Here is a 27297-nt window from a genome sequence, read left to right as displayed (position 1 = left end):
TAACAGTCACGGGGTAAAAGCGTATTTTTTTTTAATGAGTAAGATGAGAGAAAGCGAGAGTGTCAACAGGTCATTTTAGGCAAAAACGCCAAAGCCCTTTTGGCAATCTCCTCCAAGGCTGGTTCACCTGTAAGTAAGCCACTGTTCCCTCCAGCTCTCTGGGTCCTTTGGGGGTTTTCTGGGCAAATGAGGGAGGGGGAACTAGAGGTTCTCTCCAGTTCTTTCCAGAATGACCATCCTATGATTCTGAGACATCAACATAAAAACCACTGGCCTCACCCACTATCCCCACAAAAGACACACACTTAAGGACAACTGTGCCTCACATCTCTCCGCCCACACCCATTTCTTCCCTCGTTTCTTCCTCCACAGCCCTGACTCTACATCTGCAGGCTGTACCCACCCTCCATGCAGCGGCCCCGCTTCCAGAGCTGCCCTCTGCTCGCTCGCAGCCAGGGCTTTGAATGTTCCTATTTCAACAGTGACACTGTCTGCTGCCTGCCTCCCAATTTTACAAGAGAGCAGGTGATCAAGAACCAAAAAGTGAGTCTCTCCCGAGTTCTCCACTTGATGAGATTCACACCTGCCTCCCCGCCCTCCAACCCCAACTCAAAGCCCACCTGCCTTCCAGCAGGCCTTCGCTGGGGTCTGCAGCCCCCCAGGGCACCGCGCCGGCGGGGCCTACTTCACTGGAAACTTCTCCGGGGCTCAGCCACGGTGCCCAGCCCCCCGGCCACTCCGCAAGCACCTCACCCAGGAACTCCGCTCATTCCTTTATCCTCGGAAACACTTCCTGTTGTACCACGAAGTGCACTGCAAACTGAAACGGAATGAGAATCATAATCGGCTTCCTATTCTGACTTTTATCACGTCACCGCATCACCAAACGGGTGGAGGCGGGAGGGAGAGCGCCCCACTGCACTACTTTCAATCCAGACAGAGAGAGAGAGAAAGCAGCCGGGGGGTGGGGAGGGGGCAGTAGGGGCAGAGGAGACCCCAGCTCTCCGAGACCCTAGTCCAGGCCAGGCCACAAGGCCCCTCACTGCTCACCTGTCACCTACGGGGTCAGGCTACGGAATCTCCAGAAGCCTTCCCTACATCCACATCCTGCGGTGCTCAGAGCAGCTAGGGTCCCAACGGAATGTTACGGTCCCTTCACAGAACATCGACCCAAGCAACACCTGACACCACACAGATCCAACATCATCCCAGCCCGACTAAGCCACCCTAACAGCTGTGCCCCAACGTAATGTCTGAATCAGCTGCCAACCACCACCACTTCCTGGAACCTCTTACTAGGTCCTTACTATCCAAATTGTGAAGCTGCTGTAGCGTCACCAGGAAGCATATTAGAAACGTAGACTCTCAGGCCCCATCACAGACCCGCGGAAGGACCATCTACATGTTAACAAGCTCCCCAGTTGATTCCAGTGCACAGTGAAGGCTGAGAAGCACCAAATGAGGCACAGAAAACTGGGGGGAAAGGAAACTTCCAGGGCAGTAACGTCTGCCCTCCTCTGCCCCTCGATCCCACCCCTACTCCCACCCACTCCTCTTCCCGGCATCACCCAGGGCCCCAAGCCCTCCCGCCTGGTCACACCTATTGACCCAACCTGCCAATACCCTGGGAAACAGTCTGGCAAACGGGTAAGTGCGAGACTTAAGTCAAGACTGAAAGGCCTTAAAGCCCAGTTTCTCCACTGCCCACTAGCTATGTCACTATAGGCAAGTTACTCAATCTCACAAATCACTCATATGTGACATAAGGATAAAAATGAGGAAACATATATGTACAAAAATCTCGTGGAGTCAGTACTCAAGATAGCTATTATTTTTTGAACACACTGTCAAGATGTCCCCTCTCTTTACTCATTCAAATAAATCATTTTGGTTCCAAAACTCCCACGAATCCGTCCAGCCTGCAATGTCAGCATTTTTTCTCTTGTGAGTCTCCACCTGTCCATTTCCATTAATGTAGACGATCACCTTACTGTATCAAAGGCTAATGAGTCCTCACTGAGCTTAGCACATCCTGATTCTTTTCTAAAGCCACCAAAATCAGTCTGCAGAATACCATCAACTTTTAAACACTGCAGAAGGTGTCCCCCAGACACTCCCCACGTGTCTGACCCACTGAAGTGAAAAATCAATTCACGCAAAGAAATTAAGCATCACAGTAAGAGAGTCTTAACCTCAGGCACTTAACCCTCAAATCCCACCATTTGTTTTCTTCTTCCTAAGAACTGAACTCATCTTCAAACTTCATCTTCTGACGCGTAAACACATCAGACACAATCTGGTTCGTTTACCTGTGGATGGATCTCACTTCCCCTTCATAATCAGCATTTTGGGGAAGGAAGTAAATTTCACTTACTCTCCTAAACAGCCAATGAGAAGCCTGCCAACTACAAGGTGGGGATGCATGACTTCCTCCAGGCCCGACTCTCATTTCCTGCTGAGCTAAGAAAAGCAGGTCTAGTGTTGCCACACATGAATCGAGGCACTTGAGCCCCTAAAACCACAGCCAACATAGGACTTATTTATCCCTTTCCTATTACCATCCCATCCAAGCACACAGATAAAAAATCCTAACTCCCAGCTGTAAAATAGGACATGTGGTAACACTGCAATTAATGGGTGATGAGACTTTTTTGTAACATGAAGATATTAAAAAGGTCAGCATTCTCTCTCCATCTCAATGCCAAAAAATGGAATCTTCCACAATATCCAAAACCTTCTGACTCTTCCTTAATGAAGGACAAAGGCAAGAGAAAGAGAGAACTGACATGACAGAGAAAACAACAGGGCACTTAAGAAGTTTGCCAGCCCTGGACTTACATTCCACAGCCCCTGGTGAGCTGACCACAGCTGCCTGAGGGGCCTAAGGGGCTGGAGGAGAGACCAGCAGAAGAACCACCGTGCAGAGCCTGGTCCAGCCCCAAGTGCTGACCCTCAGAATCCTGAGCAAATAGAATGACGGTTGCTTTAAGCCACTAAGTTTCAGGGGTGGCCTGTTACCCAGTAAAGGCAACTGAAAGAGGCATTTTCCACCACCTGATATATTTATTTTCTGTCTTCTTAAACTCCATGAAAGCATGGACTGTGTCTTTTTTGCCAATTCTGTATCTCCATGCTCTAGAACAGAGCCTGCAGTGATCTGGGGGTTGGATATGCTACATAACTGAATAGAAGACCACGTGTATTTCTTAGTTTTAAAAAATGAAATTCCTAATTTATTAGTTAATAAACCATTAGTACTTATGAGCACAAAGTTATTTCCTTCTAAGAGGAAATGTGGACACACAAAGAGGCACCAGGGAGGCACCCGCACGAGGAAAGACCATGTGAGGGCAGAGCCAGACAGCAGAAACCAAACCTACCGACACCATGATCTTGGACTTCTAGCCTCTAAAACCATGAGAAAACAAACGTCTATTGTTTAAGCCACCAAGTCCATGGCATTTTCATATGGGACCCCAAGCAAACTAGTACAGGTATGGAGTTCACTTACATTTCTTCTTATGGTTCTCGTGGCCCCATATTTTTATTACATTCTCTGAAAAATGAAAACCTTACTGGGGAATTCCTATAGAAGAAATGTTGGATGGCAAGTAATTTTTCAAACTGATTTTTAACTAGGAGGAGGGTTTCTGGTCCCATCTCTGTGATTGACGAGGCCTCTGATTTGGGGAGGGGTCTGGAGTCTCTTAGGACAAATCTTAGACCCATTCTTTTACCAAAGTTTGAAATAGATCATCTTCAAGCCTCCTTAGAGCCCTAACATTCAACAAGTATGTGTGGAAATAACTGTCAGAATGGTCAAATGAACTCCACGAATGATTTTTAAAAGGAGTTTTGAGACTTCCCTGGTGGCGCAGTGGTTAATAATCTGCCTGCCAGTGCAGGGGACACGGGTTCGACCCCTGGTCTGGGACGACCCCACATGCCACGGAGCAACTAAGCCCATGTGCCGCAACTACAGAGCCTGCGCTCTAGAGCCCACGAGCCACAACTACTGAGCCCGCGTGCCACAACTACTGAAGCCCGCGCGCCTAGAGCCCAGGCTCTGCAACAAGAGAAGCCAACGCGATGAGAAGCCCGCACACCACAACGAAGCGTAGCCCCCGCTCGCTGCAACTAGAGGAAGCCTGCACGCAGCAATGAAGACCCAATGCAGCCAAAAATTAATTAGTTAATTTTTTTAAAGGAGTTTTAATTTCCATTCTTATTCAGGGTTGGTTGATATCAGTGGTGAACTTCACAGGAAGCATAGTTTTCCCACAGTTTGCTGATGAAATCAGAGTTCTTACAATTAGTTACAGAAGACAGTTGTGGAATATATTTCTTATAGTCTTTTGTGGGGAGAGGGGCTTTCTTGAGAGGGTTCTTTCTTCAAAGAACCTAATTTGAAACAAGATAATTATGTCCCTTAAGTATAAACACACTGCAGAGAGATGGCATAATTTTCTCAGAGTTAAAGTTTATTTCTCAACAGTTTCTTCACAAGTAGAGGAAATGCATTTTAGCAAAAGCTTCCTTCCCTGTAATTTACTCTGAGCAGGTTGCTCAGGTGAAACCTGTGTTCTGGGTAGTTCCTCTTTAGCTAATATTTATAAACAAGCAGTTTAAAAAGTTAAATAAAAACTATGTTTTGAGAGTATACAAATAATAAGTGTTAAACTAAATCTAACAAGACCATTATTTAACGTTCATGTAGCACCATCAGATTTCCAAAGTTCCTTGAAGTCACTATGGTTTCTAAGAGCATCACCCTGGGATGGATTTGAGATTTATCTGCATCGTATGAGTGAGGCTGCTAAAGATATTCAACAACCTGCCCTGTCCCAAGGCCAGCTGAGTTTCAATGTAACTGCAATGAAAAGCTCTTTGGGTATTTGTCACTGCTGGTGATAGAGGCAGGAACGTTTTCATTTATCATTGTCAAACTGAAATATTGGGCTCACAATGCACATTTTTCCTCCTAGATGAAATATTTTAAGCATACCAAAGACTCTGGCTTAACAGAAATTTTTGATTAATCAACACTTGAGGTTCAAGGCAAACTATTTCTTAGTGGTTCGGAGCCAGGGTCTTTGATCTTCCTTAAGAAACATACTTCTTTAGGGCTTCCCTGGTGGCGCAGTGGTTGAGAATCTGCCTGCCAATGCAGGGGACACGGGTTCGAGCCCTGGTCTGGGAAGATCCCACATGCCGCGGAGCAGCTGGCCCCGTGAGCCACAATTACTGAGCCTGCGCGTCTGGAGCCTGTGCTCCGCAACAAGAGAGGATTCGATAGTGAGAGGCCCGCGCACCGCGATGAGGAGTGGCCCCCACTTGCCGCAACTAGAGAAAGCCCTCGCACAGAAATGAAGACCCAACACAGCCATAAATAAATAAATAAAATAAAAAAAAAAAAGAAACATACTTCTTTATACTTTTCTGATAATGATGGTATGTTATCTAGGTATGTAATTTGTACGTATTCTGGAATAGACTTTTTACAGTGAAAATTTCATAAGAAATGATAAAATAACCTAGGTAGAGTTGTTTCATATCTAGATAACTTGACTTGGTTCCATTTCCTTACATGGTTTATATTTTCCTCTTCTGTGCTATATGGTACTTAATTTATAAAGATTTTGAAAGAATTCGGTGACATTATCCAATTATTCCTTAATGCATTTGCAAGAGGAAGAGGAATCGAGACACTCTAGATTTGTTCTCTCACAAACATAGTAGGGTGGCAGTCGGGGGTGGGGTGGGGCGGTCTACCATCTGTGTGATATGGACATGTGTGTGAAGACATTAGTTTGCAAAACAGTAAATCTTTCATCGTGAGAGGAGTAAGTCTCAATTCACAAAGCTTGTGTCAAGTGCCAAAAAAGTGTTTTGAAAGTATGTGCCAGGGTCAGTCATTAGTAAAAAGATTAGCAAACTCAGCAGGTCCTTTTGAAGAATAAATTTGGAGAACTCACTCTTCCCAATTTCCAAACTTCCTGCAAATCTATAGTAATCAAGACAGTGTATGGGCTTCTCTGGTGGCACAGTTGTTAAGAACCCGCCTGCCAATGCTGGGGACACGGGTTCAAGCCCTGGTCCAGGAAGATCACACATGCTGCGGAGCAACTAAGCCCATGCGCCATAACTACTGAGTCCGCATGCCACAACTACTGAAGCCCACGTGCCTAGAGCCCATGCTCCGCAACAAGAGAAGCCACCGCGATGAGAAGCCCGTGCATCACCGCGAAGAGTAGCCCCCGCTCGCCTCAACTAGAGAAAGCCCGCGCGCAGCGACGAAGACCCAACACAGCCAAAAATAAATATAAATAAAATAAATTTTAAAATATATGTTTTTAAAAAAAGACAGTGTGGTACTAGCATAGGATAAATATTGAGCTCAATGGAACAGAATTTAGAGTCCAGAAATTTAAGAAAGAAAAAGAAAAAAACAAAGAGTTCAGAAACGCTCACATTTAAGGTCAACTGGTACCAAAACAAGTGTACCAAAGCAAGTGTACCTTACAACTAAGTGGGAACGGAATCGCCCTTTCAACCAACAATGCTGGGCCACTGGATATCCACATGCAAATGAATGGAGCTGCACCCCTACTTCACATTTTACACAAAAATTAACTCAAAGTGGATCAAAGAGCTAAACATAAGAGCTAAAACTTTAAATTTTAAAAGAAAAACAAAGGAGTAAATCTTCATAATCTTGGCTTAGGCAGTAGTTTCTTAGATATGACACCAAAAGCACAAGCAACAAAAGAAATAAATTGAACTTTATCAAAATTAAAAACTTCTGTGCTCTAAGTACACCATCAAGAAAGTGAAAAGTCAACTCAAAAGAATGGGAGAAAAATTTTGCAAGTCATACATCTGGCAAAAGACTTGTATCTAGAATACATAAAGAACTTTTACAAATCAAAAAGTTTGAAAAACAAATAACACAATTAAAAATGTACAAAGGATCTGAATACCATTTCTCCAAAGATATTCAAATGACCAGCAAGCATACGAAAAGATGCTCAACATCATTAGTCATCAGAAAAAAGCAATCAAAACCACTAAAATGAGATACGACTAGGTTGGCTGTAATTTTAAAAAGACAAATAATTACAAGTATTGGCAAAAGGAGGTGGAGAAACCAAATCCTCCATATACTGCTGGTGGGAATGTAAAATGGTCCAGCTGCTTTGGAAAACAGTTTAGCAGTTCCTCCAACGAAACTGAGTTCCTCTGTCATTACCACATGACAGTAGTAATTCTACTCCTAGACATACATCCAAGAGAAATGAAAATATAGTCTATACAAAAACTTGTACACAAATGTTCATAGCAGCATCGTTCCTAATAGTCCAAAAGTAGAAACAATCCACCTGCCCATCAACTGAATAACAGGTAAAATCAGTGTATCCATTCAATGGAATATTATTCTGCAACAAAAAGAAATGAAGTACCAATACATACTACACCATGGATGAACCTAGAACACATGCTACGTGTTCACAGAACACAAATTGTTTGATTCCATTTATATGAAATGTCCAGAATTGGTAAATCTATAGAGATTGAAAGTAGATCAGCAGTAGCCTGGGGCTGAGGTGGAGAAAGGGAGAAAGGTAGTGATAGGAGGACCGGGATATGCAGTTTCGTCTCTGCAGCAACAAATATGTTCTAAAATGTGGCTATGACTGCATAACTCTGGGAATATACTAAAAGCCATTGAATTCGACACCTTAAATAGGTGAACAGTGTGGTGTTTGAATTACGTCTCAATAAATCTTTTTTTTAAAGTGGTGTTTTTGAAATCCAAGGTTGTTCTCCTCCTACTCACCACTGTTCCCATCAAAGCAGTGGGGAGGGGTTGTTTTCAGTTTGTCATGTTGCTGATGCCTCCTAATGAATGAATGGTGAATACAGAGACAGAGCGGACATACCACTGAACATCTACTTCTGGCCAAGATGGTGTTAATGGGGACTGGATACCTTTGGCCTTGAAACAACCAAAACAAACCCATACAAAATTTACGAAACAAAGGTTTTCAAGAAACTAGACATCAAGCAAGGAAGGACAGTGATCCCTGAGATAAGAAACAAATGAGGTGAGTCATACACCTGCCTGAACGTACTCCCTTTATAAAGTTTTTGGGCACGGTACAGGGAGAGGAAACCCAAGCAGAGCTCAGCAGACTCCCTTAGTTGAGGAGCAGGAGCTAAGAGTCCAGGTAAACCTAGACAGCTAGAGCTCCAGTGAGAATACCAGAAATGAGAGCTACACAAAGAGAAGAACCGCCAGGCTCTGCAAAGGGTCCCCTGTATATTCATCCAAGTAATGATCAGCACATGCAAAGGAAACTACCAAGGCTGGGGGGAAAAACATTCAAAAGGATTAGAAGGAACTGTGCAAGTGCTCACACAGGGATGGAAATAGTGCCTGTTCCCACTCAACAAATGGAAAAACTCATAAATCATGGGGAATTGAGAACTCGGAGAGGTCTTGCCTGAGCAGTGGGATATAACTAGCATTAGACTGAGCACTGATCCAGATCTCCTTAACAAAAACCATAAAAGCAAGACACAAAAGGATCAAGTTACTTCCATGTAACTTAACTGCACCCCAGAACAAAGCTCAAGAATACTTATAGGAAGCACCCAACAAGGTAAAATTCATGTCTCACATCCACTCAAAGATTACCAGACAGGAAAGCAGAACCAACAGTGACGACAATCCATTGAAACCAACCCAATACTGGCATAGATACCAAAATTATAGGCAAGGACACTAAACCAGCTATTATAACTGTATTCATATGTTCAAAAGTAGAGATCTAGAAAATATTTTTAAAACACCCAAATCTTCTAGAGATGCAAATACAACATCAGAGATGAAAAATACATGGGATGGGATTAATGGCAGAGTCAACAATGAAAAAGAAAGTTAACATGAATGCATAGCAAAAGAAACTAACCAAAATGCAGCACAAAAAGAAAAAGAAAGAAAGACACATCAGTGAGCTGCAAGACAACTTCAAGTGGCTTAATAAACATTCAGTGGGGGTCCCCAAGACCAAGAAGGGGGAAGAGAAGGGAGGGGGAAGAAAAAAAAGAACTGAAGAAACAGTGGCCAAAAATCTTCCAAAGCTTATGAAACTTCTAAACACACAGATCCAAGAAGCTCCCAAACCCCAAGCACAAGAAACGTGAAGAGGAGGACACCAGGGCACATCACAATCAAATTGCTCAAAACCAGGGATAAACGGAGACTCTTCAAAGCAGTCAGGAGAAGAAAAAAAAAAATGACACGTAAAAAGGAACAAAATAAGGACAGTAAATTTCTCAGTAGAAACAATTCAAGTGAGACAACAGTGGAGTAACATCTCTAAGATAAGGGAAAAAAAAATAGCAACCTAGAATTCTATACTCTGCAAAAATATCTTTCAAAAACAAAAGCACAAAAATTTTCAGACATACGAAAACTGAAAGAATTCATCACCCAGCAGACCTGTGCTACAAAAAATGATAACATAAGTCCTTCAGGCAGAAGGAAAATGGCACCTGATAGAAATATGGATTTACACCAGGAATGAAAAGCACCAGAAATGCTAACAACCAAATGGGTACATGTATTAGGGTTTTTTCTTACTATTTATATCTTTTTAAAAGATAGCTGACTGAGCAAAAATAGCACCAATATATTTTGAGATTTATAACATATATAAAAGTAAAATATATAACAAAATACTATAAGGCCATGTAGGGAGAAACAGAAGTGATACTACTGTAATGTTCTCATATCACATATGAAGTATTTACCATTTGAAGGTAAACTGTGATAGGTTACAAGTGTGTACTATAAACCCTAAAGTAATGTATGAAACAATAAAGTAGAAGTTACAGCTAATAAGCCAGAAAATGGAATCACAACAAACACTCAATTATTTAATTCAAAAGAAAGAAAAAAGGGAAAATGACAAACTACCAAAGAGACAAAGTCCTCAGTAGAAAGAGCCAGAAAGAAATGAAAGAAGAAAGGTCAAGGAAAAAAATCAACATCCTATATAAAATTTAGCATTTTAAATCACTTTTTTCATATAGTAAGTAAAAAAGAGAAAATATATTTTCAGCTAATGAGTAGCAAACTGATGAAATGTCTAATTCAACCTTGGGGTTGATGACTGACAGAGGTCTTGTTTAAACAAAATAAAACAAAATTTTTTTCACATTTTGATGGCTGGCATAAGCAATTAAAAAGGTCTTTTTCCAGTGTGATTAGAGAAAGGTTAGAAATATTTCACTCGATATTAAATTTTTTTCAAAAAAGCCCACAAGACCATTTTATTCAGTAAGCTCGGGAAAAGAAAATTCTTTTATCTGTATTATCAAAAAGCAAATACATAGCACCTAAAAAGAAATGCAAAACCTCATCTTTGAAATCATTTCCTTGTATAACCTGAACTCCAGAAACTTATTAAAAGCTATCTGAGTATCATAAGGCTGTCTGTACACCAGTGTTCCCATTTCACAGAGGTCGCTTGCAGCCCTAAGGTCGGGGGTCCGGCAGCTAACCATCCCACCACGTGTCCCCCCCCTCTCTGGGCCATCCACCTCCAAGTATGAGCACCACGTGTTGCTCACAGGACGCCCTGAGGTTTGCTGAGAGCGCACTCCCCACCCTACTCTCTATGGGGATGCTGAGGGTGCTCGACCAAGAGCTGCTAACATCTAACTCAGGACAGTCCGGACACCACACCAGCAGCAGACAAAGGATGCAAGGTCTGCCAAGAGACAGATGCTCCAGGCAACTGAAAGGGGCAGGCAACTACCATAATCAATGGAACACACCCCTCCTATCTCTATCTATTCAGAGTTCTATCAACCAAGATGATGTGTCATCAGCTCCACGCCCCTCACCCATCTCAGCCTCAACCAGAGACTCTGAATTTAAACCACAAAGCTTCACTGTGTACCACGTGGCTACTGTATCAGCTTATCTACGGGCCGCTCTTCCCCATCTGCAATATCCTCCTCCTCAAACTAAGTGCTGCACAAGGCACGCGCTGACCGCTCTTCTTGTCCACTGCCACCAACACGGAGCCTCGAGGAATGCCTGGCACACACCACGTCCGCAGTGAGCTCTGGAGTAACAGGACTGAGAGGAGTGCTGCCTAGCAGAGCAGGCTCAGATATCTCACAAACAGCGACACACAAACCAGATACTAAGCCCCCAAGTCACTAAAGAGTAAAGAGGTGAACATTCACAAGTCTTTTCTGGCAACTAAGGGAAGGGGCAACAAGAACGGATGAGGAGCACATGGACACACAGAGATGCCAAGTTCAAACAGGAGAGGCCCTAGAACTGCAGGCAGGCCCCCGCAGGTGAATGAACACACTCAGTGAATCCTGCGCCACCTGAGCCATCCTCGGCGCCAGGCCATCCTCACTGCCTGACTCGGGATCCCAATAACTCGTCCGTCCCTTGGATGCACAACCCTGACTTGGGTAATATTCAGTCTTTGACTTGAGATCTCCAAACTGAATAGTCAGCAAAACTACACCGCAACATAGAGGGTCCCAGAGTTACTGATGGGGCAACGGTTCTGGCTGTCAACAGTATTCAGTTAGTATCATAAACAGGTAAGAATACAGCTCTAAGTATAAAAATTTTCCAAAAGTATACTAACATTAAATTTAGATTTGATCTGAATGCATTGAAGCCCCCAATAAAAGATATGATGCATTGGGAGATTGGGATTGACATATATACACTAACATGTATAAAATGGATAACTAATAAAAACCTGCTGTGTAAAAAAATAAATAAAATAAAATTCAAAAAAAAGTTCTTTAGAATGTAAGATGAAAAAAATACTCTAAAAGGTACACCTGAAGAAAATCAAATGAGCAACTGTATTCCCCCATGTAACGCAATAAATCATTTATTTAACTTGGTATACGTCCTTCTGACCAAAGATAATAGATTTTGTTATGTTTTTTCAAATCCTGGTGAGTCAACAGCTTCTGTCTCAGATAAAGGAAAACTCCAGTCTTTAGCATCACATGGCAAAGGGCTGGCTATTGACAATGGAATCCCCCAATAAAATGTGAGAAGGAAAAACCGGTTTGGTCTAGTTCCTGATACCAATGACCTCACTGATAGTGAACAGTTTGTCTTTATGGCGATAAGAAACTGTTTTCATGTTTCAAGAAATGACCTAAATGCAGTGATGACTAATACTGAGAGTGGGGAAGGTAAAGGTTTCAGGGAAGCAGAGACAGGCGGCCGGGTCATCAGAACCGGGAGATGCTGAGTTATGTTGACGAGAAAGGGGCAGACCCGGGCAGACCCAAGCAGACCAATGCCCCCTCTTTTCTCCTTCTATGTAAGGCTCCCAGGTGCAGCTCTTCTGAAAGCCTCTGAGATGCCAGGCCCAAACACCTGCTGAAGGCACTCCTCCCAACAGCCAAAATCTAGAAACAACCGTGACGTCTATCAGCTGGCGAGCTGGTGGACAAAACACAGCCCGTCCATACCCTGGACACCATCCAGACATAAAAAGGAACAAACTACCACGCTCAGCGGCACGGACGAACCTCAGAAGCATTATGCAAAGTGAAAGGAATCGTACACCAGCGACCGCACGTGGCATGATTTTATTTATATGCGATGTTCAAAAAAGGCGAATTTATGGAGACAGAAAATAGTCTGACGCTCTGGGACGGAACAGGGGTTCACTGTGAAAGGGCAGGAGGGGCCTTGCTGGGGCGATGGAAGTGCTGAACACTGATCTGTGGGGACAGCTGTGCCACTGAGTACATCTACTAAAAACCCTTGAAATGCAGGCTCGAGGCGGGTGAATTCCATGATATATAAAATACACCTCAATAAAGCTGTTTAAAAAAACAGACCCGTTGAACAAACTTCCGTGTCTCCTGGAGGCTGGTGGGGAACCGCGGTGAGCCTGGGGATGCCCACCCAGCACGCCCGCACGGCCCCCGTCCCTGGGTTGCATCTCCCACTTTAAGTATCAGCGCAAGGCGCTGCTCCACTCTTGTTTTCGTTTTTGTTGTCGGCATTGCTGTTTTTGTGGTTACTGCTCCGGATGAAAAGTAGCCCACACCTGAACAAAGCCACAGGTGTGAAATCAAAGATGCAACTTCTAATTGACTCCTGGTCTGGGGGACTGATCCCATGAGTCACAGGGGTTCATTCCCATAAAAATGATTATAAGGTAAACAGAAGCATAAAGAGATCAAGGGGAAGAGATGACGGCACAGACTGTTACTATCAGGTTCTGACCGCTAAAATATGGATGGAGCAGGGACTTCCCTGGTGGTCCAGCACTTACGACTCCACGCTTCCACTGCAGGGGGAGCACGGGTTCGGTCCTGGTCAGGGAACTAAGATCCTGCATGCGGCAAGGTGCAGCCAAAAGAAAGTAAATAATAAAATAAAATGCAAGAGAAAAAATGACTTAAAAAAAAAATGGAGGGACTTCCCTGGTGGCGCAGTGGTTAAGACTCCGCACTCCCAATGCAGGGGCCCCGGGTTCGATCCCTGGTCAGGGAACTAGATCCCACATGCATGCCGCAACTAAGAGTTTGCATGCCCCAACTAAGGAGCCCATGTGCCTCAACTAAGGAGCCGACCTGCCGCAACTAAGACGCGGTGCAGCCAAATAAATAAATAATTTTTTTTTAATGGATGGAGCAAAGAGAAAAAAGTTATAATCTAAGTGCCCACTGAGGGGACACCAAAAGTGAGGCAATTTGCACAGAACCCTGAGGAGATCCTCATTTGGAAGCAACTGATACCAAACGAAGTATGAGGCTAAAATCAGGAGAGGGGACACTTAGTGGCACAGCGCCCCAGGCCCCCCTTCTCTACCTCACAGTCTGGCGGCTGCCCCACGTCACTCCACACCACTAGGAAACCAGAGGTTCAGGCCCTGAAGAAGCTGAAGGAGAAATGCTCCAGATGTGAGGACAGGAGGGAAAGCAGCAAGCCACAGGGCTGCAAAGCTAAGATATCAGACGGTACATCTCCAGCCTCCTTCCTCCACCTGAGCCCCACAGGCCAATAAACACACGCACGGCCCCTAAGCAGGAAAAGCTTCTGGGCGTTCTTCTTAGAGAAACCCCAAAGAAAAGCCCTTCAGGTGTTCAGCACTGGAGTTCCCCATCCACGAGAATATACTGGGCCCACCTGCACTCCCTAAACGGAATTACCAGCGGTCAGCAGCCTCCAAGTCACTGCTAGAGCCTCAGTCAAATATGAGCAGTCTCACCCATCTCCAAGTATTTAAGGACAATCTTCAGCATTAAAGACAAAGACCCAGGACTTCCCTGGCAGTCCAGTGGTTAGGATTCCAGGCTTTCACTGCCGAGGGCCCAGGTTCAATCCCTGGTTGGGGAACTAAGATCCCGCATGCCACATGGCAAGGCCAAATAATAAAAAAAGTAAATAACCCAAATAAACAAATAGGAAAACTAAAATCTGGAGGAAATGGGCGGGGGGGAATGCCAGAGGCACAAGAATACCAACCAAAAGAAAATACCTGTATCTACACTCAGTATCCTCAGAGAGGTTAGATAAATTCACGGAAGAATAGACGCGGTTGTTTTAATAAAAAAATTGTGAAAGAGGGCTTCTCTTATAAATTAAAAATATGACAAAGCTAAAAATTCAATAGAAATATTGAAATGGAAAGTCAAAGACATTTCATAACAGTAGAACAAAAAGACAAAAATAGAGGAAAAGATAAGAAAATAAATCAAAGAGGTGACTCACAGGACTTCAGAAAGAGAAGGCAGGGAATGTGGAGGGGAAGAAAAAACATTTCCCAGAGAAAAAGGGCAGCTCCTAAGAAAAAGAATTAACCAAGCACCTGGAACAGTGAATGACAACACAAGACACTCATAAAATCTAAGAACACCAGGAATAAAGAGAATATCCTGAAAGCTTCCCCAAGAAGTTTAAAGCAGGTCACACTCAAAAGACCAATGACTTCAAAATTCCAAGTGGAAAATGAATATTCACCCTAGAATATTTTCCACCCGCTAACATATAAATCCCACGTAAAGGAAGAACAAAAGCATTCTGGGTCATCCAAAGACTTAAAACCTTTACACCCCAGACACCCTTACTTACAAAGCCACTGGAGGATGTGCTTCAGGAAAGAAAGGCAGTACACCAAAAAAAAAAAAAAAGCTGTGGCATCCAGGAAACAGATGGTCCAGGAACAGAGCTATGCACCAAGGTGGGAGGCCAAGCATACCTGGCCAGCTCCCCTCCAGGGAGAAAAAAGCAGAATCTACAGGTTATCTGAAACAATGAATCACCTAACGTGTTTAAGTGTTTAGAAAAACCGTTGATAAAGGCTTAACTTTGCTAGGTACTTGACATAACTTTCAGGGCATTTGAGGTGGAAAGTAATGACAAGTACATGGAAAACTAAGCAAACGAAAAAGGCAACGCAAGGGGGAAGGAGTGTTTAAAAAAGAAAATGTAACCATATTAGATTGCTTGGCTCAGAGAGAAACAGTATAATACAAACAATTATCATTTTAACCCCAAATAATGATATACTCATTTAAGGGAGGGGGACAAGTATAATAGCTAATTCTTCACGTGGGACCACACCAGTAGTTCAAGAACTGTAACCACCGTCACAAGAAGTCAGTAAGGGTACAAAATTGATAAATCAAGAAAAAGCCACGTAAGCGTATAATTTAGAAATACAGCAGTCAATTTCAAATGGAGCAACTAAAAGCATTGAAAATAGATGTCGGGCTTCCCTGGTGGCACAGTGGTTGAGAATCTGCCTGCCAATGCAGGGGACACGGGTTCGAGTCCTGGCCCGGGAAGATCCCACATGCCGCGGAGCAACTGGGCCCGTGAGCCACAACTACTGAGCCTGCGCGGCTGGAGCCTGTGCTCCACAACAAGAGAGGCCGCGATAGTGAGAGGCCCGCGCACCGTGTCCCCTGCATTGGCAGGCGGATTCTTAACCACTGCGCCACCAGGGAAGTCCCGGACAACTCCCAGTTTTGATAAGAGAACTTTAGTTTGTCACCTGATTGCAACTATGTGCATTCCTAACTTTGGCAAGTGTTTGAAGGTCCTATCTGCCATATAATGAAAAGAAAGTTTTTAAGTCATAGCATAAAAGTGGGGGCTTTTTCCTTTTTAATAATTTAATAATTAGTTAAGATTAAAAATTGAATAGGAAAACCTGTCAACACTTGGCCATATCTGAGATACTTGCAATGCCCCAGGGATAGAGGGCCAATTCCGCAGAAAGAGGGAAGCAGCCTGGGCAGCGGCTCCCTCCTCCTCATGGACAAGGCCCCCAATTCTCTCGCTAATGCAACACATCAGCCCAAGGGTTCACACAGAGCCCTGTGCAGACTGGACCCTGCCAGTTCAGCGCTCCCGCAGGTCCGCTCTGCTGACTGGGGTACAACCAGGTAACTTCAGAAACTGACAACTGCGGAAAAACTTTTATAGCAAGTTGACAGGGTGACATGATGTCCTTTGATTCTAATAACAAAAAGATGCCGTATATAGAAATGGATAAACAACAAGGTCCTGGGAATTCCCTGCCAGTCCAGTGGTTAGGACTCCAAGCTTCCACTGCAGGGGGCCCGGGTTCGATCCCTGGTCAGGAAACTAAGATCCCGCATGCCACGTGATGCAGCCACAAAAAAAAAAAAAAAACCCCACAAGGTCCTACTGTATGGCTCAGGGAACTACATTCAATATCCTGTGATAAACTGTAATGGAAGAGAATATGAAGAAGAATGTGTATATAATATGAAAAGAATGTGTAATATATATAACTGAATCACTTTGCTGTACAGCAGAAATTAACACAACACTGTAGGTCAACTCCGCTTCAATAAAATAAATATTAAAAAAAAAGATTCAGGCTGGCATTTTCTGTGTCTACTTTTTCACCTCGCTTTTCTGGTCACGTGTTTGAACTATTTCAGCCCTGTGGAGGCTGGAAAGCTCTCTGGGGTCGGGCACATGGGCTGTGTCTGGGTGGAGGGCCTGGGGAGACAGAGCCATCACAGGATGGTACACATCTGATGTGACACATCTGGCACGCTGTGTCCACCCCATCTTCCCTGCACTCCTGGAGGGTAAACACACTGCCTGCTTCCTGTACCGTTGTGTGGACCCCGACCAGGCAGGCAGGGCCCAGCTCAGGGTAGCAGCACAGCGAGTACTGTAAGTGGCAGGAAAGCAGCCCTGTATGGTTAACTGGTGTCCCCACATTAGTTCTAAGTTCCTCACAATGCTACCCAGATGTCCGTTTCTAAGATCCCAGTTTTTCGAACTTTTGAGAAGTCCTAAAACTTACCATTCTGTCCTTCCTTTTGAAATTCTGACAGAAAACAGGGCTTCGCAACTCTATCCCTGCCAACACATCACTCACGTCTCTTCTGAATGATGCCAGCGGACTTTCATCACTGAGCCAGCCTCCTAACAGGATATCATAAAAACCTAAGACTTTGGCTGCCACGCTGGTCCCTGGTAATATAACATTGCCCTGGCCTCCGTTCTCTTCCTGGCCATCCCTCCCTAAGTCCAAAAAATGTATCCTGATTCAATTCTTGTGTTGTCATATTATTACAGCAAAACAACTGTCAATCAAATCTTCCAAAAGTACTAGGTAATCTCTACCCTCTGATAATCACGTCCCAATGACTATGTAATCAGGTCCCAAATTACATATTAAATATATCTTAATATTTTAACACTGGTAATTCAGAGTAGTATTAAAACCAACTTGAATTCACAAAAAATCTGTTTGTAGTAAATATTCAAAGCAATTATTTGCGAGTACTTTACAGGATGACCCACAAGCCGCTAGCTATATATCTAGCTACTTGTGCGAGAAACAAAGTTTTTAAAACACTGATTTTTAAAGGGTGAGGTGGTGACCTAATATTGTTTTGACCCGTAAAATTATCAAATTCTAAATAGGTAGTGTCTGATCCTGAGAACTCGCTGTAGATTAAGTCCTTGACTCCAATACAGCGAATGGCCACACAGTCTGAACTTTTGTACATTTTCCATTATAAGATGAGAGTGAAGCTTCCACAGTATCACGTATCAGTGCTGCCCTCTGGGCAACAGTCCTGCTTCATTCAGCACCGGAACCACCTGGGTCTGAAAGCAGTGCACTTGCACAATCATTTACATGCACTGCTGTCTGCCAATTTAAATCATTGGAACAGAAAGAAAGTGAAAGCACTGTTACTAATGATAAGAAGCACAGGCATCTAAACTCCGGTGCAGCTGAGAGATGGAAAGCGCTTGATGCTCTGAGGGTGGCAATGTCTCGGCTCAAGGCGCTGTTCACAACCAGACGCAAGTACTTATTTACTAAGAAAGCAAAGAAACAAAAGACCACGTATGACATGCATGTGTCAAAGCACCCATCTCTAGGTTAAAATGTATTTTAGTTTATAGTATTTTTAGTTCCCTGGGAATGAAACTCCTTAGATTATTCCTTGGCTTAGCACACCTGTTCAGGGATTCATTATCTCCAAAGTAGGATGTATTTTTTCATAAATCGTCTTTGCTTTTCAAAGGTCAATCCACAAAAATCTACGAACACACACACTGTACCAAAAGTGCCCCCAGATAACGTCAATATGTAGAAACAGACATAGATCCAAAATTGGTCAAGAAAAAAGGCAAAATACAAGTTTGCAAGCTATGCAAATAAACACTGTATTACAGAGTTTCAAGCAATAAGGACTTAAAAAACTATCACGAGCAGGGTTTCATCTGGTGGTTGGTTTTTCTGCAAGGCTTTTGACGTTCCTGATTTAGTTTAGGGCCAAAACAGTTTTTGGAAGTTTGCGTTGATATTTTTTAAGGGAGCCACACACCTATGTGTGTTCAACAGGGTTGCTTCATCCCCCTCCCTTAACCCAGGGCCAGAATCCTTCCAGCGTGAAGGACTCTGTGTCTCAGAACAAGTCCGTACATGCCACTCAGAGGCCGATCAACCCTCCTCCTAAGGAAAACATCTAGTTCTACAAAATTTATTTTGCCCCAGTGGAAGTCTTTACCTCCATTTAAGAACAAGAGACGTCACCCTGACAAAGCAACATTTGCAGAACGCCCCTCCCAAAATTTTAAGTGCTTGCTCCAAAATGTTACACAATTTACACGGCACTTTATTGCCGAGCAATCGAAAGCAATTTTAGCACTTTCACAAATCCCAAGGCTCCTCCTAATCTAGCAGGCAAACAGTGGACCCGTTTAAAGGGTCACACCGAAGCCTGCAGAGAAGGAGTGAATTTAGCAAGGAGCAAAGTCCAAGAACTCACCCCAACACTCCTCTCTCTACTGCCCTGCCCTGGCCTGCCTTCCCCTCCTCTCTCCTAGACCACTGCCCCAGGCCAACCACCGTACCTGCTCCTTCCCCAAAGTTCACCTGACCAAATCTCCTACTCCCAGGGATCCCCAGTCCCGACAAAACTTTCAATGGCACCTCAATGCCAGGGAATGATGGACCTCCTCAATGCCAACACGCATAACCCCTCCCCGAGATCCCCACTACCCCCAAGCCCTACTACCATTCCCAAAGGCCACCCTCAGCCCTTTGGCCACACATACCCCCTTTCTTCAATAAAAGAGGGGGACAGCATTAGCACAGCACCTAACAGGTGGCCAACTCTCAGGTTAGCTCTGCTTACCATCTTCGGGCCTAGCGTAGCCTCCTCCTCAACCTTCAAGGTGTCCAGTCCACCAAGGCCCTCTCCTCCAAGGACAGGGTCAGACAGGGTCAGAATCAAGATGCTCTTTCCATCTGGCCTGTGAGTAAGCCCTGACTCCAGGCACTGAGCCTGCTGGATTCTCAACTCCCTAACTTCCCCTCGGGCCCCCTACCATGCCATTCCAGATGCAGGATTTTCCTGCCTTTAGCCAAGACATTTTGGAACAGTGGCCACTGGACGCTTGCAAAATGCACAATAACAGTAGCCACCCCAAGGAAAAAACAAAAATGGCCAAATAAACGTTAAAAATAACAACTCCAAAAACAAACTTTGATCTATCATTTCTGGTTTGGATTTTTCACATTATCATTTCTCCCTCTGATGAAAATAATTAAAATTCACTGTATCTACTCAACATGCACAAGATCATCTTATAGACACTTCTTTTATAAATATATCGTACTCTGAATGAAACCCTGTGAACAGAAATTCACAATTTTTTCCACATTTTATGAGTATCCTTCCCTATGATCTCTCAGAAACCTAAAGCAAAAAATAAATTTCTCTAAATAGAATACAGCCTGTGTCTCAGCTCCCTTTTTAAAGATAAAGTTACATACTGTTCAGCTATACCCAGACTATTTACCACTTTTGTCAGAGATGGAGAAAATTATAAACTATCCCCAAGAAAGCCATTTTCATAGAACATATCAAAACTCAGAAAACTCCCTCTCTCGACTCATTCACTTCATGTAAACACAGTCTTCTAAAAATAAGCAACCGCTATCACTAAAAAAGTTCACAGAAAAAACAAAAAATAGAAAATATAACAATGAAATAAATTAGGACTACAGGTTGTTCAGCTTACAGGTGTTTCTCCTAAAGTTATGTTTAAAAAAAAAAAAAGCTTCTCTATAAAAAACAAATTAGACACAAGTATTTTCCAAACTCTGATGCTAGTCACACTAATGGATGTTTAGCAACGGTAAACAAATGCTACAGTGTCAATAATCTAATCCCAAAACCACCATATGCAAATCATACCAACAAGAATCCTAAACTCCTAGGCATGATGTAAACGGTTCTGGAAAGTACACATTTAAAGAGAAAAGAGAATGGAAATGTTAACTGTCTCTGCTACTTCCACCATCTCTAAGACTAAACTTCCCAGGATCGGTTCATAAATATGAAACAGCTTCTCATGATAGTAAGAGAACATGTATGAGATAATCAGGAAGACGTTCACACTGAATATCTGAAACAAGCTTATAGGTCACCAAAGGGGGAAGTGGAGGGGATAAATTAGGAGTGTGGGATGAACGACTATACAAACGACTATACATAAAATAGATAACCAACAAGGGCCTACTGTGTAACACAGGGAACGCTACTCAATATTCTGTAATAACATATAAGGGAAAAGACTCTGAAAAACATAAATATATATATATATAAAACTGAATCACTTTGCTGTACGCCTTACTAACACATTGTAAGTCAACTATACTTCAATTAAAAAAAACTGAATATTTGATAGGAAGAAATTAGTTTTTTTGGTGTGAGAACAGCATTGAGACTATCTAAAAAACAAAAAAAGATACATACTGAAGTATTTATGGGTGAAATGGTATCTGGGTTTTATGTGAAGATAATGGATGGAGGGAGGGAAGACTACAGACAAAACCAGATTAGTCACGTGCTGGTAACTGTTAAACCGGTGATCTCTCTCTCCCTAGTGTCTGGTTCAAATTCTCCATAATAATAAAACAACTGCAGGCGAGCAAACTCTCAAGCACTCTTGCTCGTGATTGTACGGCACGGTTGCACAGACTTCTTAATTCCTTGGGTTTGCATAATTTGAGAATTTCTCCTCAACTGTACTGACTTTATAGGGAAAGAGCCAGAGAGCCGGGTCACTGCCACAATCCCCAAATGTTGGGGATCCCAACTTCCCCCAAATGTTGTGCTCAGCTAATCTATCTCAAAAGATTGGGGGAAGAGGGGATGGAACCAAAGGGGGAAGGAGGAGGGGAAACCCCCGGCAGTGAACCTGCCGCACCTGCTCCTGTAAAGAACCCCCAGCTCTTAAACCCTTTAGGACCCATTCAGGTGTCACTAGCTTCTGGTTTATTTCACCAGCCTTCACATCCATGCTGACCAAAGAGGATCCAAACAATCCAACTACTGTGTAACCAGGTCAAAAACAAGCTCTGGCTAGTTCACTTGGATGAGGGCACACTCACTACTCGGATTTGGCCAGAAAAACTGGGTTAGAAAAAACTGACTGGTGCTTAAACAAACACTGGGGCTCGGGAAAGAACATCTTTCAGCCAGTTAGCAGACCACTCAGGGAGTTGCAACACAATCTTTTCCAAAATTTCCCAAAAGCTTCCAAATTCAGTTGAGCCCGGCAGGCTGAGCTCACAGGGCTCTCTTTCAAATTCAAAAATCTGGCCCTGGCCCCAACAGTTAACCAACAAAACACATGCTGATTCACTTGAGATCACCTCAGAATACTGACTCCATCCAGTTCAGGCCACAGGCAGGGACACAGCCCAGGCCAGGGGAAGTCAGGGCTGGGGAGAGGCTTTCAAGAGATAGATAAACCCTATTCTCAGAGCAGAAAACAGACAATGGGATCCACACTTAATTTGGGCGAAGAAAATGTCTACAGTCAGCTCCAACCCCCCCACCTCCATTTTTAACGAGACAATGACAGTTCTTCACAGCGAACCACAAAGCCCTGCTTCATAAGATTTTTTTTTTTTTAATTCTATCCCAACCTTGCACCCAGCTAGAAAACACTAACAGCTACCAAACACCCCCGGTGCAGATAACTTTGAGAAAGCGTTCAGTAATAAGAAACAAATCAGGAGAGGGAGAATTCCCCATTCTGTTTCAAACGTTCAAGGCCTGCGCCTCCATTACCTAGAGCTGCTCATAAACTCTAGAATGTGCACTGGATAAAATGCGCAGCACGGGTTAGTCTCACGAGGTGTCAGCTACTCAGGGCCGACTCAGAGTCTCCAGATTTGTTAGTTTCATTTACTGTTGGGGGCGGGTATTAAAAAAAGAGAGAGAAAGACCTGGGGAGGGTGTACAATCTGGGCACCCTCTCCACACCTGGGCCCCGCCTCATTTCTGTTTCAATTACACACCTGTCAAACAGGTTATTCCTGGAATTCAGACCGTATAATCCTCACACTGTAATTCTTCCTGCCCCTGTTGCCCAAAAACACACCGTTCCCCGGTTCCCCAAAACATGTACCCATCAGTAGAATGTACGCTGCTTATAAAGGAGAAGCAAGTAGCACCGAACTCCGCTCCCTGGGCGCCTGGCGAGCATTCAAACGAGGGAACACGAAGACAATTCTCAAGGAGGCCAAGGCAGTGTTTTGGGATAATCACAAGCAAGGCCTGCCTCTACTGAATTTTAATTAACACACCAACTCCGAAGGCCAGATCTGGGAAAGACGGGGAAAAATGTAGGTTGTCTGATGCAAAAATGCTTGCCCATTTTATGGGAGAAAAGTGCATGCCTAAGAGTGGAGCTTATTTCCTTAACTGAGAGCCAGGAAATGAGGTCTTTTCAGGCCAGTGTGCATATAAACTCTGCTGAAAAACAGCGGGACGGCGAGGCGAGACCCCTCTCCCAACTTCGGCCGAGCGGCGTGGCCTCCGGGCGGCGGCGTATCCATCAGCCTCCCCGTCGCCCCCGGACCAGAAGTTTCAACCCGTCCCCGGGAAACAAAGGAGGCGCCCGCACCGACCTTATAGACTTGTCCGTAGGTGCCATTTCCCACCACTTCCACCAGCTCGAAAATCCCAGCCGGATCCTGGAAGAGAAGGAGGGGAGGGGTGAGCATCGGAAAGCAGCACAACAATGAATAAAAGAAGCGGGGCAGCTGGAGAGAAAGGGCGGCGACCACAGAGGTGGGCTTCGCCCGGCGCGGTCGCCGGCGCCCGAGAGCCGCGATGGGGGTCGGGGCGCGCGGGGTCGGGGTCCCGGGCGGCGGCTCCGGCGGAGGGTCGCGCCCCGGGCCCCGCACCCGCTGACGCGGGCAGACAAAGGGGCCGCCGCGCCCGCGGCTCTGCCCGCGGCGGCGCCCGAGCACCCGGCCGGCCAGGGCGCGGCCCCGGCTCCCCGCGCCCCGCTCCCGGATCCCCGCGCCCCGCTCCCCGCGGCCGCCACTCACCCGCAGGGAGGACAGGTCGATGTCCACCAGACTTTTTGCAGGGGAGTCGTTCGCCATTTTCCCTTTTTGCCACCCAAAACCCGGCCACAATCAATCGGTCTCTGGTGTGTTTCTGGGAGTCGGAGGCCCGGCGGGCGGCGCGGGCCCGCGGGCGAGGCCGGGGGCGGCGGGCGGGCGGGCGGCAGCGCTCACTCCATGGCCGGGGCGGCCGGCAGGACCCCGGGCGTCGCCCGCGCCTCAGGCCCCGGCCCCGCGCCCCGCCGCGCGCCTGCACGAGCGGCCCGGACCAGGGGCCGCGGCGCCACCGAGAGTGGAGCCCGGAGCGCGAGGCCGCCAGACAAAGATGACCGGGAGGCGGAGGCGGAGGCGGGCGCGCGGCGGGGGGCGGCGGCGCGGGAGGAGGAGACACGGGACACCGAAAACGTATTCTGAGGAGAGCAAACAGCTCCCCCTTTCCTCCTCCGGCAGGAAAAGCGGGCGGAAGCGCGCTCGCGCCCGGAGCCGGCCCGGGCGGGGGGCGAGGGGCGCGGCGCTGTGTGAATATTCAGCAGGGGTGGGGCCCGGACGGCGGCCGCGCGCGGGGCCGGGTGCGCGGGGAGGGGCAGCGGGGGGAGCCGGGGGAGCGCCCGCGACAAAGAGAAACCGGCCCGGACCCCCGGGCGGAGGGGCGGGCCGACCCCTCCCTCCCGGAGCCCCGCCCCGCCCGCCGCGCCCGGCTCCGCCAGCATCCCCGAGGAGGAGGGTCCTCACGGCCCCGCCCCCTCTCCCGCTCTTCCCATCCCGTCCCATCCCCCATCGCCAGATTCTGTCCCCTTAAGACCCTCGCTTCCGGTTTCCCTACCTGGTTTTCTTGTCCTTTCTCTTCTTTTCCGGGCTAAACCGGTGGCCTGATTCGGTTGGGGCTTCACTGAGCATCCCTCGGCTGCCGGGTCCCGCCCGAGACTTTCAGCGAAACTGAATCCAGAGCAGCTCCTCCAGCTGCCTTGTGCCCAGGAGCACCTCACTCAGTAGCTGAGCACCGTGTCGGGGGCCAGGAGTCCTAACCCAAGTTTTGTGCCTAGAGATCACTGAGGACCTACAGACGGGCTTATTCCGGCAACTCTGGAAGCTAGTCAGCAGTTAGGCAGTTTCATCCTGTTACACAAGAATATATGGTCTGCACGGCAGTCATTGTTTTCACTATCACTCCACTGTCCAGAACTTTCGATGGCTCCCTATTCCCTCACAGGGGTTCTCAAACGTGAGTGCCCGCCCGGGAATCACCAAGAGAGATTGTAAAAGCATGGATTGCCGATCCCACCTCCAGACTTTGTGATTCAGCAAGTGTTGGGTAGGCCTGAGAACTTGAATTTCTAACAAGTTCTCAGACGATGCTGAGTTGCTGTTACAAGGATCACACTTGGCGAACAGGGGTCTCACGAAAATCCAAGGCCCTTCTACTTGGGCTTCACAAACACCATCATCATTGTCTACCAATTCTTGGTTTACTTACAGTATCAATTTAACCCCTCCTTTAGCCTTAGGGTGATGTTATCCTCATTTTAGGGATGAGGAAACCAAAGTACTGAAAGCCGAGGAATTTTCCTAAATTCTTAAAGGCATAGCCTGGAAGTGGAGGAGGGATTCTCACCAGGTCAGCCTAGTCCCAAAATCCAAGTCTCTGATTCGGCCAAGTTAGTCTTCTACTCAGAATATGTTTAGCACTCTCCTGCCTCCCAAAAGTTTGGTTTCCAAGATTTTCTTCCTTTTTTTTTTTTTTTTTTTTTTTTTTTTTTTTGATGTGGACCATTTTTAAAGACTTTATTGAATTTGTTACTATATTGCTTCTGTTTTATGTTTTGGTTGTTTGGCCGCAAGGCATGTGGGATCTTAGCTCCCCAACCAGGGATTGAACCTGCACCCCCTGAACTGGAAAGCAAAGCCTTAACCACTAGACCACCAGGGAAGTCCCTCCAAAATTTTCGACTGTGAGAATCTCTCATAAGGCTAAAATATATTCATGGACTCCTGGAGTCCATTGATTAGGAAAATCATAGTAACCAAAGCGTTCCTATGAATTTAGTGGTACCTTTAAATAATTCTGTTTTTTAATCTACCAATAGCAATGGAATTATCTATGAGTATAAAGTAAATAATTTACTCAGAGAGTTAGATTGGTGCACGTGTGAACTTTCAGACCACAGTGCTAGTAATAATATTTTAGTAGTATTTATTATTAATAATGGGTAACGGGCTTCCCTGGTGGCACAGTGGTTGAGAGTCCGCCTGCCGATGCAGGGGACATGGGTTCGTGCCCCGGTACGGGAAGATCCCACATGCCACGGAGCAGCTGGGCCCGTGAGCCATGGCCGCTGAGCCTGCGCGTCCAGAGCCTGTGCTCCACAACGGGAGAGGCCACAGCAGTGAGAGGCCCGCGTACTGCAAAAAAAAAAAAAAAAAATAGGTAACAGGTATTGGGTCCAAACAATGTGCTAAATCCTTTACATATACTATCTCCTTATTCTTCACATTAACCCCAAATGGTAGGTACTCTTACTTTTCCCACTTTACACATTAGGAAATCAACGTCTAAAGAAATTAATTGACTTGCTTGGTGTTCACAGCTGAACCCGATGCAGAAACGCCAGGACCCCCCAAGCCAGCCTCCTTCCACGGGTTCACAGCCTCAACTCTAACCTCATGACACTGAGACCAACCCCAGACCAACCCCTTCTTTGCCTAGCCAAATTCTCTTCATCACCTCAAGTTCAATTCAGAAACCGACTCCTCTTTCTACCAGCTTTGTCTAAATCTCTCTCCTAAGCTGCTCTTTCCCATATGACCATTGTGACAATTACTTCTTACTTTCAATTTAGTACCTTTTCTTAAGTCCCTACCCAGGGCAAGGCACTGGCTTAGCCCTTGCCCAGGATATCAGGAAGATCAGGACAGAGCTTACAATCTGCTTCCCTCAAAGAGCTTACAATCTGCTTCCCTCAAAGAGCTTACAATCTGCTAATGGGTGTAGGACAGTTTCATAAATTGCTGTTGTTAAAGTTGGAACATTATAAATTCTAGCTAGCTGGAAATAGCACCAAACAGGTCTAGTGGAAAATATGCTGTATTGGGGGCAAAACCAAACCTAGTTCTGTTATTTACCAGTTATGCAAGCTGGCACCTGTTACTTAAGTTCTGAGCCTCCGTCATTTCCTCTTCTGTACACTAGATAAAGACGGGGGTAAGGACAGTTAAAAGGCCATCTCAAGAGCACAGGCCAGGGTAATAAGGCCTGGAGAAAGGAGATACAAGAAGTGTTCGGCCAGGAGATGCTCTTAAGACTTGGCAGCTAATGGAAGGCCAGAGGCAGAACAGACGAAGA

General features: G+C 45.4%; 1 protein-coding gene across 15 annotated transcripts in view; it reads right to left on the bottom strand.

Moving 5' to 3' along the window:
* Positions 1–23996, bottom strand: part of MAP4K4 (mitogen-activated protein kinase kinase kinase kinase 4) — a gene marked incomplete at its 5' end in the record, with an annotated part of 173932 nt that extends 149936 nt beyond the window's left edge. For 12 of the 15 annotated variants that reach the window (XM_079721334.1, XM_079721336.1, XM_079721329.1 and 9 more), the window contains 2 exons: positions 23514–23579; positions 23940–23996. In XM_079721334.1, the coding sequence (XP_079577460.1) occupies positions 23514–23579; positions 23940–23996 (123 nt within the window). Of the gene's footprint in view, positions 1–23513; positions 23610–23939 lie in introns of those variants that run through there. The other 3 variants (XM_079721332.1, XM_079721335.1, XM_079721331.1) reach the window with 1 other exon arrangement.
* Positions 23997–27297: the final 3301 nt, after the last annotated feature.

The sequence above is a fragment of the Hyperoodon ampullatus genome (genome assembly GCF_949752795.1).
Source record: "Hyperoodon ampullatus genome assembly, chromosome: 15".
NCBI lineage: Eukaryota > Metazoa > Chordata > Mammalia > Artiodactyla > Ziphiidae > Hyperoodon > Hyperoodon ampullatus.
This window is presented reverse-complemented; position numbering and strand designations above follow the sequence as displayed.